We start from the raw sequence: 21,595 nt of genomic DNA, 5'->3' as shown, positions 1-21,595 counted from the left end.
GCCTGGATTTAATGGCCACCCAGGGGAGACTCTTCCACTGTCTCCAAGATCTCACTGCCAGGATAAGAGTCCAAGCCCCCCTGTTGACACTCCCATGCTGCCCGAGTTCTGTCAGATCTCCCCTTCGCCGTCCCTGCCCCTCCCTCCTGCCAGCACCTGCAGGCGCAGCGATGGGATGCGGTGGGCACCTGGGAGGCAGCAAAGCTCGATTCCCAGGGAACTAGGACGGGTCCCAGACCATTTCAGGGCAGAGCAACATACCACCTGCAGTCACACCAGCAGGGCTGGCCTTTGATTAGGACGCTGGGACGACCCCGGCCAGGCTATTGCGTTTCTGCCTGTTTTCAAGCCTCCCCTGACTAAGGTCTCCAGGCCCCTGGCTTCGGGTGGAGCTCCTCGCAGCAAACACGGGGTGGGGACAGGCTGTGAACTGAAGAACAGCAGAGATGTGGAGAGGGTACAACCCCAGAGCGGAGAGGGGCAAGAGACAACAGTGGCCAGGCAGCAGAGGGGAAAATAACGGGGGGGAAGAGGACTGGCTGTCTCCTATGCCCTGGGATCCCACCTCCTAACCACACCTGCCCCAGCCCCGGTAAGTGTCACCCAGAATTAGAGGGTCCATTAGCACAGGAGCATCAATTCACCCTGAAAAGGGAGGCAGAGCCCTCCGCCTGCATGGCCACGCTACGGTCAGGTGACCTGATTTTACAGGGACAGTCCCAATATTTGGGATTTTTCTTATATAGGCTCCTAACACCCCCCACTCTCTGTCCCAATTTTTCACACTTGCTGTCTGGTCAGGTCACTGCGGAGAGAGCCGGCCACAAGAATACAATGCAAGAAGCTGTTTAAAATCATCTGTCACTGTCCCTCAATCCTGACCTGCAGCCCCCACTGCTATCTCAGTCCTGGGTTCCCCCCAGCCCACAACCCCCAGCTCTTCTGGTGCCCCTCAATCCTGACTCACAGCCCCCCTGCTACTCCAAACCCAGGGCCTCCCCTGCCATTCCCAACACCCAGCTCCGCTGAAGACCCTCAGTCCTGCCCTGCACTCCCCTCGGCAGCTCCAGCCCTGGGTCCCCCCCCCCGCAGCAAGACATCAGTGCCTTGGAAAAGCTATTTCGCAATGAAATTCAGGCCGGTCTCTACAGGGCTGTCAGACACTCAGCATTCCCGAACGAAGCCAGACACCAAGCCCCGGTTTAACGTTCTGCCCCTCCCAATTATGCCCCAGGAGTACAGAATTCAGCAGTACAATTCGAGACGCCAGCCCCTGCCCCCCTCCTATGAAAACACCCTCCGGATCCAGGAGAGACATACAAGGCCCAACCGTCAGGCCTCCGAATTTCAAAGCAATGCTGCCAGCAGGCTTCTAGGGGCGCTGCACGGCCAGGGGGGCTGTTTGATGTGTCATCGCAAAAGACGGAGGCCCAGACTGCTCACGGTCACTAAGATATCCCCTGGCATTTTCCCCACGAGACAGGAACCCCAGCGTCCTAGCTAGATCCCAGCATGGGGCGATGGGGGGGGTTATGTGCTCCCTGAAATTCCCTGCATCGAAGAGACGTGTTGGGCCATGTGTCTAGTGCAGCACAGCTGCTGAGCTCCACCCCAGAGACAGCTGCTGCTCAGGGAGTGCGCGCAGGGGCGGTCTGGGATGCTGCTGGATGAAAGGCAATATGATATCAGGCCAAATTCCTTCCTGGTGTAACTCCACTGGAGTCGGTGGAGTTAAACCCAGGATGGAGCTGGCCCATCATTGTGACTGATGGCTAGGCTGTGAGGGTAAGAGGATGATCAGCCAGAACAACAGACCCTGCATTGATCCAGCTGTACCCCGCACCCACCACCGGGTCACCTCCCCGTCCCCCAGCACAACAGAGGTTCCAGGGCCCTGCCTGGCTGGGCAACAAACACCGCCCCCCCCCAACATCCCTGCAATCCCCCTGCCATGGAATCGGCGAGCTGCCAGGAACCCAGCAGCAGCCCGCCATGCCCACTGGCTCCCAGCCGCACTGTAACCCTTTGTGGGAAGCCCAGCCACCCAGAGTCCATAGCTGCGTAGAGGAATCCGAGGTACAGAGCCCTCCGTGCAGAGATGGGGATGGAGAATCAGCCCAGTGCATCACCGTATAGACACAGCGGCATGGAGAGGTGGGCAAAAAAAGACAAACAGAGCCGCTGTCGTGGATCTCTCGGTCTCTCTCCGGGTAGAACCTGCCCTACCAAGCAGCACGCGCAAAGCCCTGGCTGCTTGGCCCACAGCTAGCCCTGCTCGGTCTGTTATGCAATTAACGCCTCTAGAAAATGCACACACACCTTGCCATTGTGCCGAAGCCATCGGCAGCCAGGCAGGGCCAAGGCTCTGCCTCCCACTGCAGGGAGCTTTGTTTCCGTTCTCCAACTCAAAGGGTCCCCATTCTGGGCTCCCCACTGAACCTGCTAGATCTGATTTGTCATCACAGCTCCACATCGGACTCAAACCGAGCCAGGACACACATTCTGCGGCCACGTCCCCTCCAGTCCAGGCACCTCCCTGTGCCATGGGGCTAGACATGGAGGAGATGATGATGTCGACCGTGCCCCAATCTCCCTCCAAATAAAACAGCGCGTGGATCAAAAGCCCCACCGCGATCGCTCCATGCGGAGACCACAGTCCCCAAACATGCCCCCCACCCTCTATGTCTCCTGCACCAACCCCCCCAAGATCCCCTGCAGCTTCAGGGAGGCTGCTGCTGACCCTGCTTAATATGCAACTCAGGATGGCAGCCGGAATATACAGCTACCAGCGGGGGGGGGGGAAGAGGGGGAATATCATTCCTTTTCTCCCCCGACCCTCGTCAGCTGGCTTTGCCAGTCGATTGCACCTGAAATATCCATCGCCTTTTGCTTTACCTCGTCTCCAAAGAAGGTCGAATGCAGAAAGGACAGGAACCAAAGCAGTCCCATGTAGCCCGCATCCTGCAGCTGTATCTGTCTCTCTCTGTCTCCTCCTAAAGGGCTGGGTCCTTGGCGTGGAATTTTTTACAAGTGTGTGGGGCTCCCAGCCCTAGGTGGCAGCAGATCCCATTTGGCTCCAGCTATTAGATCTAATGCAACAGCAATGAAAGAGGAAAATTCAAGGGTGCAAGGCAAGCTGCAAAGGAGCGTGAGCCTTGGAAAAATATGGGGGTGGGGTAGGAGCAGGGTGGTGAATACACAAGACCTGAAGAGACAGCCAGGGAGACGCCGACGGTGCCAGAAGCATCAGGGGGACGGCAGGTCGCATCTGAAACCATCAGATGAAAATACACAAATCTCCTCTCAGACTAAGCGAGGCCAGTGATCAACTGTTCTCCACAGCCCCCGGCTGCAGGCCGAGAAGAAATCTGCTAAGTTTGCGGCAAGGGAGATTTAGGTTGGATATTAGGAAAAACTTTCTGACTATGACGCTAGTTACACTCCGGAAAAGGCTGCCACGGGAGTTTTTGAGAACAGGCTGGAGTGGACAGCCACTGCTCGGGGACAGTCTAGGTTTACTTCATACCGCTTCAGCGCAGGGGTTTGGACCTCTTGAGGCCTCATCCAGCCCGATGTTCCTATTATTCTATTCCGTAAACGGACAAAAAAAAAGTTTCCAGAACCCCCCCGAGATTGTTAGAACCAAGAGAACTTTAACAATCAAATCTGTTGCTTTACCATTTATTTCAGTTTAAGTAACAATTCAAAAGCTGCCGAGCCACGGCTGGAGGTGCCGTGACACACCATTCACGCCACCGTGCTGTGTCAGCTGCATTACTACAATCGCTTCAACGGGAGCTCAGCTGGCCACTTGCAGAAACTCCTTCCTGACCCTTATTATCCGAGAAGCAAACCCTCCACCGTTTCCAAACCCCATCCCCATCAGACACTTGTCTTCTCAGATTCTCCGTTAGGTAGGGTGAACAGACGTCCCGTTTTTCAGCCCTCCTGCAGGTGTCCCAACTTTTTCTTAAAAATGGGCAAATTGTCCCATATTTTCTGTCTCCCCCATTTCTTTTTAACAGGGGCTCTGTTCACTTGATGTTAATTTGAACGTTTGTACTGTATAGTTCTGACTGATTGCTGTTGAACTTGCTCGAATAAGAGTAATTTAACCAGGGGGTCCCGTATTCAGCAGAGGGAAATATGGTCACCCTGCCTTTAGGCCCTGATCTTGTAATCCTTCAGCATCTGCAGGATCGAACTCTTACTATTGAATTTCACCCTCCGGGGGGGAGGGGGACATAGAGCCTGGCCCCATTGAAGTCAGTGGGGGCTTTCTATGTCTATTTCTAGTCAGTTTCACTTCCTGGTTCTCAGGCCCTCATACTGAGGACAAGTAACAGCCCTTAGTTATCTGGCATCTTCGATCCCTAGATCTTAAAGCCCCTTTGCAAGGAGGGGTTAAATTTCACTGTCCTCATTTTACAGATGGGGGAAACTGAGGTGCGGGAAAGGGAAGAGACTTGTCCAAAGTGAGCCAGTGAGTGAGAGGCAGAGCCAAAAAATAGAACACAGGAGTCCTGACCCCAATGCCACTCCCTTCTCATCTCCAGACCGCATGCCCTTCCCAGAGCTGGGAGTACAACCCAGGAGTCCTAGTCCAGCCCTTCCACTACCTCAGCCTATCAGGGTGATTTCCTCCCTTTATACCCTCCTGTTGGGCAGCGAGACTGCTTCCCTTTCGCCCCTTGCCCCAGCCTTTACAAAGCCGGGGCATAAAGGGGAACAGGGGTTTTGTAAGCTGCAAAATCAACACCTGGACCTTGCAAGATCCTACAGGATGTGTGTCAGAAGGGGATATTCCTGATCCTCAGCTACACTTGTGCCCTGGAGCATAGAAATCGTACCTAAGACTTCAGAGCAGTTCTCGGCAAAGACCCCCACCCCTGCCCTAACGGTGGCACAGAACAGGGTCTACGTTTAAAATCAGGCCACTCTCCCCGTGCTTACACCTCTCGTGTGCCAGCAGTACAGAGGTGAATCGAATGACCTTGCAGCCTCCCTGCCTGTGCAATCACATCCTGCTCCCTTCCCCTCCTGAGGGCTCCCGGTCAGTTCTGTTCTAGCCTCTTGCCCAGTCCTGGCTGCTCCAAACCAGCCCGAGCCATGAACACGCCTGCACCTTGCATGCTACTCCACCCCCCGCTATTTACAGCAAAACAAAGCAGCAGCGGGAGAGGTCCCTGGGCATTTCCTGGTGTCCTCAGTTCCTGGGAGGAGAAGGGTTGAGAACGGTGCCGCAGGAAAGGACCATGCAACTCCAGGAGATTTCACTGAACAAACCCTAACGACCTTGATGCAAACTCCCAGGTAAAGGGGAAGCTGGGTTGGATCCTCCTCCTTAGTTTTCCCACTTCTGCCCTGCCCTGCCCCTGGACAGTAACTAACTGGCCACGTCCCCAACAGGTGTAAACCGGGGTCGCTCCCATTGCCTTCCAAATTAGGCTAATGTACCCCCAGGGAGGATCTGGCCTGTTATTTTGTGAAAGAGGAAGGCAGCACTGCTGTCTCTCATGGCATCTCACACTTTTCTTGAAGCCCCAGCACTTTGGTCCACATGATTAAGTGAAAAAGAGACGACTGAGGGAGGATAGGCTAGAGGTCTATAAAATCTTGACTGGTGAAGACAGTGAATCAGGAAGTGCTATTTACCCCTTCTCATAACACAGGAACCAGGGGTCACCCAATGAAATGAATAGGCAGCAGGTTTAAAACAAACGAAAGGAAGTATTTCCGTCACACAGCGTGCAGTCAACCTTTGGAACTCCTTGCCAGGGGTTGTTGTGAAGGCCAAACTTACACCGGGATTCTAAAAAGAACTAGATACGTTCATGGAGGATAGGCCCATCAATGGCTATTAGCCAGGATGGGCAGGGATGGTGTCCCTAGCCTCTCTTTGCCGGAAGCTGGGAATGAGCGACGGGATGGATCACTGGATGATTCCCTGTTCTGTTCATTCCCTCTGGGGCACCTGGCACCGGCCACTGTCAGAAGACAGGACCCTGGCTAGATGGACCCTTGGTCTGAGCCTGTATGACTGTGTCAGGCCCTTCTGGTTGCAGAGAAGAGCATGAAAATCTGACTTGCGGGGAGGCTAAAGGCTGAGAAACCGGGAGACAGGGAAAAGAGCCCACGTGTTATTTTAAATCTCCTGATTTCTAAACCAGTCTCAGGATTTTGAGGGTCTGGATCATTATTTTTGGTTGGGGTTAGTGAGAGAGGAAGGGATCTGATTAGGGGTCAATCCAACAGTCACCATTTTCTAAAAAGTGAGTCTGGGCACCCCACTCAAGACCCCAGAAAGGGCTTGATTTCCAGAGGGAGAGAGCTAGACGCTTCCTGGAAGGAAAAAAAAAATGACACCTCTTTGAAGGTGTCTCATGAGGGCTGGGCCCCCCCAAAACGGAGGCACCCAACTAGCGAGCACTTTGGAAAAGTTCAGCCACAGGCTGCAGGGGGAGGCCAGAAGGGGCTCAGCTGAGAATCCGGCACCGCTCTTGCCTCTCCTCTCTCTTCCCCTTGTGCAGCGAGGCAGGGCTGGCCATAATCTGCCCCCTTCTCTGCAGCTCGTCTCCATGTCAGGGCATTTTACCCACGATCTGGGAGGTTTCCTCTCTCTGCCCCGCCCCAGCCCCAGCCCCAGCCTCCAAGAGCAGCTCCAGCCAGACCCCAAGGGGCTCAATAGCATTGAACGGAGGCATGTGCCCTGCCTGGACTCCGCAGCCGCCGGCTCCGGCCACATTAATCTCCTTTGCCTCCGAGCGGCCGGGGCTGAGCGCGCTGGCCACCGACTGCACACGCTTTCTTCAGCCCCTGCTCCTCGCTCCTGGCACCCACTGCCCCCCCCCGCCACCCCTCCCCCGGCTATTCCAGTCCTGGGCTTTCCCGTACACAGCTCTGTCAACGCCCTGAACTGCAGCCCCCCTGCTAGTCCTGCTCTGGGATCCCCACCCTCAGCTCTGCTGCTGCCCCACAGTCCAAACCCACCCCATTGCCCCTCACTCCTCAAGTACAAAGTATTCCATGCCTGGGCCACTCCTGCGCAGAGACTGATGATGACTTTGACTAATTGGCTCCCTAGTTAAAGCCCCTCCTCCCCCTCCCAAGGATCAGCTGTCAGCTTTCCACAGGGGTAGCCTTCTCCCCCCCGCCCCGTCCACCCATTTCTCTTTGTCTGATTTCAACTGTCTTAATAACTAAGATGACAATTTGAAGTCCCAGCTGAGATCAGGGCCCCATTGTGTCAGGCGCTGCACAGATGGAATGAAACCATTCCTGCCCCAAAGAGCTCCCAGTCTAAATATACAAAGGGGCAGGAGAGGAAACTGGGGCACAGGGAAGGGCAGGGACTTGCCTACAGTCAGCCAGCAGGTCAGTGGCAGGAATAGAACCCAGGTCTCCTAGCTCCCAGGCCACAGGACCAGCAATAGCCATCCTCCCACTAGCCAGGCCTGGTACAATCTCAGCCAATCAAGATGGCCAGCATGAGGCTTACCAGAGCAGCTCAGCGGGTGAGGGCCAGGCCCTGCACTGTGCCAAGTTTAGAGAGTGATGGAGCCGTAGCTCTGAATACAGGGAAAGGCCCCTGGGGCTCTGATCAGGACCACGAGGCATGAAATCCTGACAAACTGATGCAGAGATGCAAGAAGAACAGCAGCTTCCCCTCCCATCACTGACCGGGGGTGGGGGGCAGGTGGAAGCTCCACCAGGGTCCCTGCTTTAATGGGCCAGCAGAAATCATTGTCACGTGACAGCCTCCAACGAGCCTGTTAAAGAACCCACCGGGGAACAGGCAGGTTGGTCTGCAGGAAGGGCCCAGAGACACAGGAGGAGGAGAGCTCTCCTCCAAAGCTGCAAGGGGCAAGGTCACCCCGGTGCCCCCTGAACCATTCCTTGGAACCTCGCCGTAGCAAGGGAGCAAGGAATGGGAAACAGGCCTCCTGGGTGCTGCGTCCTCCTCTGGTAATTAGGACTAGTGGCTCAGAATAGGGGGCTGGAAGTCAGGACTCCTGGGTTCTCTTGCCAGCTCTGGGAGGGGCATTGGGTCTAGGGGCTAGAATAGACGGGGCTGGGATCCAGGACTCCCTATCAATGACAAGCTGGGTAAATGAGTGCCATTTCCCCTCTCTGTGCCTCAGGTTACTCCTCCAGGAGGGAAGAGAAGTTGGAGCCCTGCAGATGCCACGTGAGACAGGCTTTGAGGCAGAAAAGCAAATCACCCAGAGTCTTCCCTCTGTCGGGTCTCAGGGAGGTAGGAACATGCAGCCCCCATCTATCCGCACTAGGGTTTGCGAGTGAGTTTCCAGCACCTCGCCATCGGTGGTATCGACAGATCAAACAACGTAGCACCAGAGACAATACCTGATCTTCATCCACCGCCTGGAAGAGATCATCTAGCCAAAGGCCGGTGCAGCCTCCGTGCCATGGTCAGGTCTGTCCCAGGACTGACATGGGTCAGGCAGGCAGAGGCTCTGTCTCTCGGCTCCACAGGATCGGTGCTATAGACCCAGCCTTGGCACTGTCTCTAAGAGGAGCCCCTTCAATGCGCCAGACCCCCCTAGGGCGTCTCACTCTGCATCCCGGGGAAGCCAGGCAGCTGGACCTCTGGGCCTGGTTCACACCGTGAGCTCCATTCAGCGAGTCCCCTGAGGGAGACTTTCCTGTCTGCAGGGATTAACACACCTCGCCCAGTGTTTACAGTGACACCCACACGGCGCTGGGAGAGTCCAGTTCCTCCATTAACTGGAACCCTAGGAAGTTCTTTGGGTAGGCTAGAGAACTGAAGGGTAAAGCAGAGCCCATTCTGGTTAGCCCAGAGCCCAGGATGCTGTAGGGAACCCCTTGGTTCAGGCTCTGTCTGTCTTTCTGTCTGACCTCCTTTGAGAGAGCCCTGACTCCTTCCAGCAGCCAACTCTTACCTCCACACCTCACCCTCTCCAGTCCTTTGATCTCGAGCTGGGGGAATTGTTCATCTGCCCTGAGGAGCGACGGGAAGTCCATATCCCTCGGGGTTGTTGGTTGCTAGGTTCCAATGTCCTGGCGACTGGATTCACCACTGTCTTCTCAGATGCTCCATTTATTGGAGACTAAGGCCCAGACAACCAGGCAACACCCATACCTAAGTCTCTTTGCCTGCCCCGAAAGCAAACAGTCCTTTTCCATCCCCACTGGGTAACAATGCAGCACATGGGGAAACTGAGGCACAAACAGGGCTCAAAACCATTACAAAATATTCCCACTTTGGGACACTCTCCCCCTAGGGAAGCAGGCAGACTGCTCCCACCATCCCTGCTCAGAGGCCCAGCCCACATTCTGCCAGCTCCTTCATCCCGGCTAATGCTGAGCAGCTCTGAGCTGCTCCTTCTGAGCCTCAAAGACCTGATCCTTCCAGCCGGAGCAGCTCGTTACCTGGCTGTCTGTGGCAGTGAAGTCCTCTCTGGTAGAATCATAGAATATCAGGGTTGGAAGGGACCTCAGGAGATCACCTAGTTGAACCCCCTGCTCAAAGCAGGACCAATCCCCAATTTTTGCCTGATCCTTAAATAGCCCCCTCAAGGATTGATCTCACAACCCTGGGTTTAGGAGGCCAATGATCAAACCACTGAGCTATCCCTCCCCCAAGGGCATGCACCCAGACAGGGTACGTGTCCTAAATGTACGATCCGAGCCTAGGAGCTGGGCCCCATCATGCTGCATTGACACAGTGAGACTGGCCCTGCCTCACAGAGCTAGCAATCTAAACACACCAGATAGACAAAGGGTGGGACGGGAAACTGAGGCACAGAGTAGGGAAGTGACTTGCCCAAGGTCATCCAGCAGGTCAGTGACAGAGCCAGGTCCCCCAGTGACCACGCCCGCGCCTTAATCACTCGCCTGGCCTTCCTTTCGAACACCCTTTCTATCCATGAGACAGTATTTCTAAGACTCCGACTGGGCTGATCTCTAATGTCATCCAGAGGGTTCTGGCCCATTTCTCCCCTCCCCGTGCTCCCTAAAGGCCACGTACCGTGTATATTCCTCTGCACGACCCACCTACATCTCTCCTCCTCCGCCCACAGGCTGCCATGGGGTTGGACACCGTCGCGAGCCCGTGGAGCGGCACCAGCAGGCACACCCCCCCAGCTGCGTGGGGCTGGCTTGGTCGGGGTCTTCACGCTGCAGCTGGGTGCCATGGCGGTTGGAGCCGGGACCCTGTGGCGGGACGAGGTGGGAGACTTGGCCCTGCAACGCCAGCGCGGAGAGCTGCCGCCGCACCTGCTTCGACGCCGCCTTCCCCATCTCGCCCTGCAGCCTGTTTGCCCTGCTGCTGGTGGTGATCTTCAGCCATGCTCTGGCCAGCTCCTGGCACTTCCGCCCACACGGCGAGGCCAAGGGCAGCTGGCTGCAGCCCAAGCCCCGGGGTGAGCAGCAGCGGCTCTGGCTGCTCTTGGGAAGTCTCTTGGCCAAGGCTGTCCTAGAAGGCATCTTCCTGGTGACGTTCCACATACTTTACAGCCACTTCCCCGCGCTAGTGCAATGCCCTCCCTCTGCCTGCCCGCCAGCCGTGACCTGTGCCATTCTGAATGCCAGGGAGAAGGACATCTTTAACCACTTCATGGCCGGCTCCTCCTGGGCTTGTCTCCTGTTCAGCCTGCTGGGGATGCAGCACGCCGCCGTTCAGATCTTCCAGGAGGCTTCTGGAAAAGCTCCACGAAAAAGCACAGCCAGGAAACCATGCGTGTAACTGGCCAGGTGTCACGGTGACTCCTCTGGGTCACCAGCAAGGGTTGAGCCCATGACTTGCAGTGCTAACAAGGAGGAGCCACTATTACTTGAGCTAAAGGAGTAACTCCTCCAGCTGATAGCACCACTAGGCTATTATCCAGCCGCTAGCAGGGGACAAAGGCACACTCTGTGTGAGGGCGAGTTGCATAATCACCCCAGAGGGAGAATGAGGATGGTGGTGGAGGGGGTGTATATAGGAGTAAGGGTCATGGGTTTTGTCATTGCACCATCGATCTCACACAAGAGTGACAATTTAAGCGACTCCGAAATGATCCCCAACAGAAGATCAGACCCTTACGTAACAAAGGATGGCAGCTCTTTGGGACAAGAACTGTTTCTTTGTGCTGTTTATACAGCACCTAGCACGATGGGGCCTGGCGCCGTATCGAGGGCCCCTGGGTGCTACCATGATACAGCTAATAGGGTGACATTTAGATGGGGGAATTTAAGCCGGATAACTGGAAACATTTGCTAAAGGGCAGAGCTGATTGTGTGAAATAATCTCCCAAAGGGAACTGAGAAAGGGCTCGTGGTTAAAGACATTTAGAGTTGGAGTAGACAAAGCTCTGTTTATCTACTCACATGGCCCACATCAGCAGGCCTCCATTAGCATTTATCCTCACCACCCCTCTACAGCGCATGGAAATATTAGCCTCATCTTAGAGAGTGGAGGTGCAGGGTAAGTGCAATGATTTGACCAAGATCACCCAAGAAGCCTGTAGCAGAGCCAAGAAGGCCCAGGCCCACGCCTTAACCCCAAACCAGCCTTCCTCCCTGGAGAGCCACCCTGCACTGGCAGGAGCTGGATGTGGATGGCTTCTCCGGCTGCTACATTTAAAAGCCAGGTGTGTTCGAAAGTGCGTTGAGAAAAGACAATAGAGAAGAGCCAAATGAACCTAAAAAGCTGCTAGGGAATTTCAAGTTGTGCATCCAAATTCTAGCTGAGAGTCGTGCATCTGATTTAGACTCTTCATCTCAGGAAGGGCTAAAAGCTCTGACCCCAGCAGCCAAACCCATACTGCTGCTTCAGAGGAAGGATTTTGCAATGCAAATCCTCTCTGATCACTGGTCAAAGAGAAAGAGGCAGTAAGCAAATTTCACATGATCTCCAGAAATATTGACCAAATGGGAATAATCTCACAGTGACATCTGCTGGCCAAAAAACATTACCCGGCTGCAAGCCAGCCTGGCCTGCAAATATCCTTCTGGCTCTCAGGCGGGGTAGCCTGGAGGTCATGCGGTTTTACAACAGCCTGGGCAAACATCAGTCTTCCAGACAGTTTCTGGAGCCATGGTAACGGCCACGTATGCTCATGCCTCCCAGAGGCAATGCACCGGCGTGATCTATAGAGCGTAAAACACCTGGCCACACGGTTCTGCTGGATGAAGCAGAAAATGGTGTTAAGAGTAGCAGGCAAACACACCGGGCACAGGGAACTGCTCTTCCCCTTCGGGGATCCCACTGCCCCACGCGCCAGCCACTTTGCTGTGCCATCCCCGGCGTCTCATTATCATGCAGGATGGCGCAGTACAACTTCTTTGGCGCTGATGCTCCTCGTGGGTTAAGAGAGCTGCGTTCTTTACTCAGACCATTGCTGGGGTACCTGGAAAACAAACGGGTGCAACGGATGCAAGAGCTACATCTTAGCAGTGAATGCCTGTCCCCGGCCATTCACATGGAGATTAGGTTTGGTGCACAAAGGACATTCCGACACCAGGCAACGCAGTTCTCTCCTTTCCAAAGCCATCCAAGTCCTGGGTTATTATTTAAGCTCCTGGACAGGCAGTCATTCAGGGACAAGGGGAGGGTGCAAAGCCCCTTTCTGAAGCTAGGCTACTCCAAAGAGAACAAAGCCGGTAGAGCATGAAAAGGCTTTTTAGAACCAGCCACAAAGATCCCCTTTTGAACCCCGCTGCTAACTGACCTGACGCCCCCATCGTACGTTCCACCAGATGCTAGCGCCAACAAAGAGCAAGTAAATGCAGGTCAGCCATGATGTATTCACCGCGGGCGCCGGGCCGGGCAACAAGGCTGCAGCAGTTGTTTTGGTGGGGGAGGTAAATCTAGCATTGGTGAAAGGTCCTAGATTGGTAGATCGAGGCCAAGCCGGAAACAGGTACAGCACAGAGAACAGCGATATGAGCTTCCCACTAACACACCTGTCTGTATCTTGTCATATTTAACTGTAGACTCCTTGGGGCATGGGCCAGCTTTTTGTCCTATGTCTGTACCGCACCTGGCACAGTAGGGTCCTGCTCCAGAAGTAAGGCTCCTAGGGGCTACAGTAATACAAATAAATCTCTTGGCCTGGCTGTAGAAAGACCATCTTTTTGAGGGTGTCCAATTCCCCCGACTTCTCTGCTGAAACTACAAAGATGGTGATATTGTGGACGCATGTCCAATAGGAAATGGAACGAGACCCACCTGTATTTTTCACACGGGCCATCAAACAGCCATCAGAGTAGTTACCATTCTGGTTCTGGTTGACCTGAGCCGAATTTGCTATGTTCATTACCAAGCCCCTGCATGGGGAACCGAATGGACAGCAATTGATGCGAGACCACTGTGTAGCATCTTTCAGCCCCAAATGCTCCAGGCTAGTTTACAAATCAACCTACCACTGGAGTGCAGGGACCTTTGGGGAGAAACATGGCAGCCGTTAAACGTGGCTGGGAAAGTGGCATTACCAGCCTCAGTTATAGGGCTTATAGAACAGTCAGAGCTTCATCCTAGGCACACTAGAGTTAGAGGAGTTATTCTCCCTACCGCCCAGGATTCATCCCAACCGCCTCTACCTGTAGTGTGCGAGAGGTATCCAAGCCTGACCTCACTTAGCTTGCAAGATTATAAAAGCACAGGCCAAAGGGAGACCTCAGTAGTTGGAAGAAGAAAAGGAGCCAGGTTGCTCCAACCCCTGTGTTTTAAAACATGTTTTCCATGAGGCATAATTAGAGGAAGCTCCCAAAACTCTGCATTTCAGTCTGAGGGAATGGAGGGACACCAGAACTACCCAGTGGCTTGCAGAACAAGGAAAAGGGCTACCGTTTGTTTGGGTCATTGACTGACGTTTCATACACCTGCTGCCACACGCAGAGGGGAATCTGTTGAACCCACTTGGGATTAGACCCTAGAACAAACAGCCATGGCAAACCACGTGGACTTCTGTTTGACCTTAATATTACTAGATAAGAGAAGGAAAAACTGATGAGACTAGAGCTGTGTCAGAAGGACTGAAGACTGGAGAACCAGGGTCTGAATACACAAGCCCTTTTATAACCATGTTTCTGCCATCGGGAACCTTTAGTAAAATCCTGTTTCCATGGAGTATCAATTACTTTTCAGATTGTGCTACAGAAAGCAATGCAGCTGTAGGGAAGCATGCTTAGGACATGGTATTTTAGACAAGTCCCATTAGGGTTTCATTTGTTCAATGTTGTTTTTCTTTCTGATTTTTACACACACCCAATACTGAAACCACTCTGATTAGTTTCCATACAGGTGTTTGTTTTTAGTGGGAAAGGATTCAGGACCTCTCAAGGGTACAATTACTGAAATCAGCACGGGATTTCCCATGGCAGACCATGTAAGGAAAAGATGCATTCACATTTCTAGTCCATCTTCAGTGTTGTTCTCTAGCATTTACCCAGAGATTATGCCAGATGAGATTTTTCTGCACACTGGGATGCATCATTGGCCTAAAGGGTTTATTGTGATATATTAAATGTTTTTGGGAAGTCATGGAAGCTTGGAAAAAAATTATTTTCATCCTTTTCTGTCAGCCAGATTCTTACATCCTTCAGATGTTCAGGGTAATCACCACATTTGTTTACTCTATCAGCATCTTCATGGAAGTAACAAGAAAGGCCCTAGGACAGAAAGCAGCTGTGCACAGGAGGGGAACATACTTGGGACACCAAACCAAAAAACACTCAATAGCTTTCAAAGAGGCAGCGATACCCTACTAACAATTTTTAGAGGAAGAGGATATTGACATCGAAGAATCCAGAGTGCATTCCTCAGACTAGAACATCTACCAGCCAATAAACCTGATCTCTGCCTCCCTTTTATATTCAATATATACTTAAAAGGTGACCATGCAAGATTCCAGAAGACTGGGTACATAGCCTGCCCCCCATCCCCATCATACCATAAAGAGGTGTGAAAGGATTTTACTCGTGCTTTTTAAGTACCAAGACAGTCAATTCTAGTCTTGCAGGAGAATATGGGTTGTTTATAATGAGCTCTCATCCCTTCATTGACGAGAGGGTCTCGAATCTTATCAGGGACATCGCTACTCCAAATGGTGACTGGAATCAGTAAAAGTTCTAGAACAGTCTGCGTAAGACATCTTCCCCCTACATTTCAACTTTCACATTTAGCAGTTGTGATGTCATTTCACCCATTTTTAAGTCAGTCTCCCCGGGCTCGACCGCATTGGAATTTCTCGTGTTAAAAATAAAAAAGAAGAAACACTGAAAAAATTCTTATCAGACCCGCAAAGAGGCTTATTAGGGCACAAGCCCATTCCCCCTCCCACCCACCACCAGAGATGGCATTCCTTGACCAACAAGCTGTGCAGCTGGGGACAAGACACGTGGAGTATCCCTTCCAGCGCCAGGAAGGGATACTCCACCTGACTTGTCCCCGGTTGCACACCACAAAGCATTTTCAGTGAGCTTATGCAGACACATGGACTCAGATTCTCTACAGAATCCCCAGGCCTACACACAAACTCCTAGTGGCATTTAGCTTCAGCCCAAATGGAAGGGAAATTTTCAAGACCCTACCCAGAGAGGGACCAGAGACAGTGTCGGGCAGGAGCATTTTCTTTATTTACATATAGAAAACATTTTCCCGAAGCATCATTTACTTCAGAGGAATGAACCTAGATGAGTGGGTGGCACCGATACCAGGTCTGCCGTGTTTCACTGGCTTGTAAGTGATGGAAAACTCACCCAGGTAGTGGCCAATCATCTCGGGCTGCAAGAGAAAAGACAGGGTGACTATTCAGAAACACGACTGATCTGATGTGACAAGCAGCTGAGAGCCTAAAACAGGAGAGTACCCTGCAAAGACCTTGAAGAGCATCCGAAGACAAGTTGGATTTCATGGCTCAGAGCTCTACGATGACTGTTTAGAACTACTCTTTAAAAATGCAATACCTCCACCCACATCTATCAGGTGCTTGGTGCAGGCAGAGATGGACATGCCATTTGTAGCCAATTCAATTAATGTAGCCCTCTTTCTGTGCCCAAATTATCCAGGCGGACTGACTGATCTTTCATTGAACAACAATGTGAACGTTTCAGCCTTCAGACTGCTCCAGAGTTCACTGCTACTATTGTTTTGAGCAAGCACAAGTCACACCTGGCCACTTCCCTGCAACTAGGCACCCAGTGGCACAGTATTGCTCCTTCTCCCTGGCTGAGGGCTCCCAAATCAACAATGCTGTAGAGACAGCTGCACAAATGTTTCTGGTGTGCGCGTGCGCGCGTGAGAGAAAGAGAAACATTCACAAGCCTCTGTGCTCACAGAAACCTACCCGTAGGTGAACGCTGACAGAAATTGAATAAACGGGGGTAAAACACCAGAGGGAATTTTTTTCTTTTAATATTCAGCCAGCCCTAGCCACAGCTGCAAATCCTCCTCTTCCTCACATTCAAAAACGCCTCTCCTTCCCCCTACCCAGACAGCACTCCCACCGCCCTGGCAGACAAGACTATTTCTACACTACAGACGTCTGTTGACACAGCTGTGTCCGTCAGGGGTGTGAAAAGGTGTGATCCCTGACAGATAGCACTAATGCACATGCACTTACACCGGCCATGCTTGTTTTGTTTGGGGTGGGCTAAGCGGTCAATAAAAGCGCAGTTTTGCTGGCAATAGCTGCGTCCCTGCTAGGAACACTTACCAATATAACTACAGTGGTAAGGAACGTCTACTGTAAATGTGGCTTGGGCGTTGCTTAGGCCACTGCAATTAGCTACAGCAATCCACACTGATAGACAGCCAAAGACGGAGATGTTCAAAGGCACAAGTGGCCATTATGAGTTAGTATCCCAGGTGTCTCACTCCCATTTCACATCTAACTGCCACCTGTGCCTTTAAAAAAAAAATCACCCCCCCAAGTGTACAACTCAAACATTCCCCCAACCAGAGAGCCCAAACAGGTCGATCTACCCTCAGCCTTCCGCAGGTTTGCAGGTTAGATTTCAACCACAAACGAAGCAGGCAAAGAAAACGTTGGTCAGTTGTTTAATCCTTCCTCGTAACCTCAGATCGCACCACACTGCACCTGCTGGCTACTTCATTTCCAGTTAGATTTGCAAGTTGGACTTCTCGATACAGCAAGACACACTGTGGCTCTGTAACTGAGCTCTTGCCCTGCCACCACCAGGCAGGTGAGTGTAGGAGTGAGGGGGTACAGGACTGCCGCAAAGGGTCTGTCTACATTGCAAGAAGCAACATGTTCTTAATCTCCTTAGCTTAGCCAAGTTAAGAGCAAGCTTTTTGTTGCACTGCTGACAGATCCTTCCCCCAGTTACTTCTCTCGTACACCGCAGCACTATGCACAACTGATTCATTCACTGAATTACCAGAAGGGCAAGGAACCTCTTGCAAAGCTTCAGCCTAGGTCTTAACAAGCTAAGAAGAAAAAGCCTTGTATGTAGCACATTCCCCAAAGTCAGACACCACCTTCTCAAAAGAAAATAGAGAATGACAACAAAGTTTGGGTTTTTTTTAAAAAAAACAAAAAGCTCCCACAACAGTCTGTCTTTCACTGGTGTTAAAGCGTCATACACAAAGACTCTCCTCCAAGAGGCAGAACAGGCCAAGGCCCCAACTGGAACAGAAGTTCAAGCAAATTAAAGGGCAAATGGCTTACACTTTCAAAATCAATCCACCGCAGGAAATTTCAGGAGCAGGGACGGGGCCTAAGCAAGCAGGATGCTGGTAAGTTTCTGCTGCTGTCAGGCAGTATTTAAACCTTTCGCTCCTGCATGGCTCACCTTGATTTCCACCTGGTTGAAGGTTTTGCCGTTGTATACGCCAACCATGCTGCCCACCATCTCGGGGAGGATGATCATGTCGCGCAGGTGAGTTTTGACTACCTCTGGCTTCTCCATGGGAGGGGCCTCCTTCTTGGCCTTGCGAAGGCGCTTCAGGAGGGAATGCTGCTTACGCCGCAGGCCGCGGTTCAGACGCCTGCGCTGGCGGGCACTGTACAGCTGCATCAGCTGCTCACTGAAATAACAAAAAGGACCAGATCAGCTAAAGAAGAGTCAGCTCACATGTAATATTTAGATTCAGTGAGGAAAGGAGTGAAACACCGGACCTGGCGCCAGGGACTCCTGGGTTCTATTGCCAGCTGTGGGAGGATAGAATTATCATCTGTTCAGTTTGGAAAGATTCAGGAGCGAGCAAATCTGTAGTCTAGTATGCAGGGCAGCCGAAAGTCCAGAGAAACTGTAGAAAGTTTTCTGAATGGCCAGAGGTCCCTGCTCTGGCAACTTCCCTTCCTGCAAGCTGGGGTCTATGGCTCCTCTCAGCAGCTGCACCCCACCTGGGTCCTAGCGCCCTCAGAGTTAGGGCTTCTCCCCCACACAGTTCTGGGCTCACGGAATGCTGGGGGAGTGGCCCCATCTTGACACCACCCCATCTCCCACATGCTTGGTCCAAATTAAGGATACCAGAAATACGAATGAACATAGCAAATTACTTCTATAAAAACACTCAAGTAAAGTAGCGGACAACAAAATGTTGCTTTTCGATAGTCCTTTGTACTCAAAGATTCCAGGTCACATTACCAATATGAATGCATTTACCCTAATTAAGTCTCCAGGAGAAAGACTGATAGTATCTTTATTTTATAGATGGGGAAACTAAACAGAAGGCATGGTCTTGTTATAAAGGTTTTTGCCTGAGTGGATAGCAAAAAAGCTGTTCTATCCAAATTAAGGAACCACAGCTTAATCCCAATGTATTCTTGGTTCAGAATATGGCCCACTCTCATTGTTAGATGAGACAATAGAAGTCATATAATACACTTGGCCCCAAACTATTTCACAATCCTGTTTACGCCTGGCTACTTCTGCAGCAAAGACAGGGCCTATGGGTCTGTCGCATAGAATTAGATATCTTGATTCCCAGTCCTGGGCTCTCACCACAAGACCTGCCTTCATCTCTTAACATAACCTCATTGCTTGGTCTGGTGCGGGGGAGGGGTGGAGAAGAAGGGTGCCAATAAGCAAGAGTTTCTTACTAGGACATATCGAGGAGCTGATCCAGATCAACACCTCTGTAGGTGAATTTCCTAAAGGTCCGTTTCTTCTTCTGTTCGACTTCCGCCTGGATGGAGAGAACCAGAGGAAAACCAGATTAGGCCTCCAAATTACAAAGACATCTACGCAGGCTGTGACATTCTGCCAGATACCTTGGCTGCCCTGCTCCCCTATGTTTATCAGCCCAGTTATTGCCCACGTTTACGTGTTGGGGGGGAAGAGGAGCACATGCATGGTAGCTCATTAGTCTTGGTAAAAGTGCTCTGAGGAACCAATATAAATGCTGTATTATTCATACTGATTCACTGGTACAGAAATCGATATTAACGCTCCTTTCACTTTGGAGCACACATTCCATCTCGCAGAGCTATGAAACACCCCCCCCCCCCCCCAAGGTGAAGCATTCACATGGCTTAACTGGCCAAATCCATATTTACAAGAGGTTGGTTACTGGACATATCTGGAACCAGTTTAGCCTGGTTCATAAACCAATCCTGCTCAGCATGCTTCCATAAGCTTCGCAGCCCTGTGCCAGCACTCCACATACAACAGACCCGCACACGCACCTTCAGCACCCTGCCTGGCCCTACAACAATCCACAGCTCCCCGGAGTGGCACACAAGTTCCATCGGCCTCCACCATCAGCACCCCACACAGAACACACCCTCCCCCACACACACACCCCCCTCCCACACCCCTGCACCGACATGCGGCATCCAGACAACCCCCCGGGTGCCCAGTCATGCCCCAGCACACCTTACACATGCTCAGCCCCACATATTGTACACAGACAATCTCACAACACCCCCCCCCTCCCCAAGACACAACTCTCCCTCAACACAAAACCCCCCAGAGTCACCGACACCGCCTACAACGCAACCTCACCCACCTACACCGCACGTACCCGCAGCACCTCCAACAGCCCCCCAAGACACATGCACAACCCCCGCCCCCACTCCTTCCCCGGCTCCCCCTCCCCCCACAACGCACCCGCCCTCCTCTCCAGCCCGCTCCGCTCAGAAGCCGGAGAAGCCGGGTGCCTCCCCGTCCCCGTCCCCGCCAGGGCCCGAGCCGGGCTGCAGCCAGAGCCGGGCCCGTTCCCCGCCCATACAGCCCCAGGCGGGCAGGGGGCAGCGCCCTCCGAAGGTATCGGCGCCCGGAGCCCCGGCCGAGCCGGCCCCGAAGCGGATGGAGCCGGATTAAGGGCCCCGGCCCATGGCACCCTCACCCACCATCTTGGCCGCGTCTCTGCGGAAAAGGCTGATCTCGTCCGGGCGGCCCCTGATGTCGCGAGAGCACAGCAAGGGGCAAGCCTCGCCCACTACGGCTTCAGTGCGGCGTTTCCGCCCTCACTGAGATTTAAAGGGGCCGCTGCTAAAAAAGGGAAGTGGGCAGGGAGAGGAGAGAAGCGGCGTTAGAGTCTCAGGGTATGTCTACACTATGGAATAAGGTCGAATTTATAGAAGTCGGTTTTTTAGAAATCGGTTTTATATATTCGAGTGTGTGTGTCCCCACAGACAATGCTCTAAGTGCATTAAGTGCATTAACTCGGCGGAGCACTTCCACAGTACCGAGGCTAGAGTCGACTTCCGGAGCATTGCACTGTGGGTAGCTATCCCACAGTTCCCGCAGTCTCCGCTGCCCATTGGAATTCTGGGTTGAGATCCCAATGCCTGATGGGGCTAAAACATTGTCGCGGGTGGTTCTGGGTACATATCGTCAGGCCCCCGTTCCCTCCCTCCCTCTGTGAAAGCAAGGGCAGACAATCATTTTGCGCCTTTTTTCCTGAGTTACCTGTGCAGACGCCATACCACGGCAAGCATGGAGCCCGCTCAGGTAACCGTCACCCTATGTCTCCTGGGTGCTGGCAGACGTGGTATGGCTTTGCTGCACAGTAGCAGCAACCCATTGCCTTCTGGCAGCAGATGGTGCAATACGACTGGTAGTCATCCTTGTCGTGTCCGAGGTGCTCCTGGCCACGTCGGCTGGGAGCGCCTGGGCAGACATGGGCGCAGGGACTAAATTTGGAGTGACTTGACCAGGTCATTCTCTTTAGTCCTGCAGTCAGTCCTATTGAACCGTCTTATGGTGAGCGGGCAGGCGATACGGACTGCTAGCAGTCGTACTGTACCATCTTCTGCCAGGCAGGCAAGAGATGAGGATGGCTAGCAGTCGTACTGTACCATCTTCTGCCGAGCAGCCATGAGATGTGGATGGCATGCAGTCCTTCTGCACCGTCTGCTGCCAGCCAAAGATGTAAAAGATAGATGGAGTGGGTCAAAACAAGAAATAGACCAGATTTGTTTTGTACTCATTTGCCTCCTTCCCTGTCTAGGGGACTCATTCCTCTAGGTCACACTGCAGTCACTCACAGAGAAGGTGCAGCAAGGTAAATCTAGCCATGTATCAATCAGAGGCCAGGCTAACCTCCTTGTTCCAATAAGAACGATAACTTAGGTGCACCATTTCTTATTGGAACCCTCCGTGAAGTCCTGCCTGAAATACTCCTTGATGTACAGACACCCCCTTTGTTGATTTTAGCTCC

The 21,595-nt window shown here is 52.7% G+C and overlaps 3 protein-coding genes across 5 annotated transcripts in view; 1 reads left to right on the top strand and 2 right to left on the bottom strand.

Annotated features, from left to right (window-relative positions):
* Nucleotides 1–3,027, bottom strand: part of APC2 (APC regulator of WNT signaling pathway 2) — a 46,581-nt gene extending 43,554 nt beyond the window's left edge. For both annotated transcript variants that reach the window (XM_073323878.1, XM_073323879.1), the window contains exon 1: nucleotides 2,896–3,027. In XM_073323878.1, coding sequence (XP_073179979.1) covers nucleotides 2,896–2,949 — 54 coding nt within the window. In that variant the 5' untranslated portion in view covers nucleotides 2,950–3,027. The remainder of the gene's footprint in view (nucleotides 1–2,895) is intronic.
* A 2,202-nt stretch (nucleotides 3,028–5,229) lies between these two features.
* Nucleotides 5,230–14,542, top strand: LOC140903225 (gap junction beta-2 protein-like). 2 transcript variants are annotated; one of them, XR_012156188.1, is made up of 3 exons: nucleotides 5,230–5,313; nucleotides 8,142–8,434; nucleotides 10,062–14,542. XR_012156188.1 is itself a non-coding variant. In XM_073324174.1 (3 exons), the coding sequence occupies exons 1-3, from the start codon at nucleotides 5,300–5,302 to the stop codon at nucleotides 10,724–10,726; spliced, it is 792 nt and encodes a 263-aa protein (XP_073180275.1). In that variant the 5' UTR covers nucleotides 5,236–5,299; the 3' UTR covers nucleotides 10,727–14,542. The 2 variants fall into 2 exon arrangements, 1 of the variants encoding a protein (XP_073180275.1); XM_073324174.1 differs by having other exon boundaries at nucleotides 5,236–5,313; nucleotides 8,142–8,254.
* Nucleotides 14,543–15,578: 1,036 nt separating this feature from the next.
* Nucleotides 15,579–20,385, bottom strand: RPS15 (ribosomal protein S15). The gene is made up of 4 exons (XM_073324041.1): nucleotides 20,283–20,385; nucleotides 19,032–19,117; nucleotides 17,779–18,013; nucleotides 15,579–15,748 (listed from the first exon to the last, which is right to left on the bottom strand). Exons 1-4 carry the CDS (start codon nucleotides 20,283–20,285, stop codon nucleotides 15,635–15,637), a joined length of 438 nt encoding a protein of 145 aa, XP_073180142.1. The 5' UTR covers nucleotides 20,286–20,385; the 3' UTR covers nucleotides 15,579–15,634.
* Between the last annotated feature and the right edge of the window lie 1,210 nt (nucleotides 20,386–21,595).

Source organism: Lepidochelys kempii, chromosome 25, assembly GCF_965140265.1.
Source record: "Lepidochelys kempii isolate rLepKem1 chromosome 25, rLepKem1.hap2, whole genome shotgun sequence".
Classification (NCBI taxonomy): Eukaryota; Metazoa; Chordata; order Testudines; family Cheloniidae; genus Lepidochelys; species Lepidochelys kempii.
Note: the sequence above shows the minus strand (reverse complement) of the source record. Positions and strands in the feature narration are given on the sequence as shown.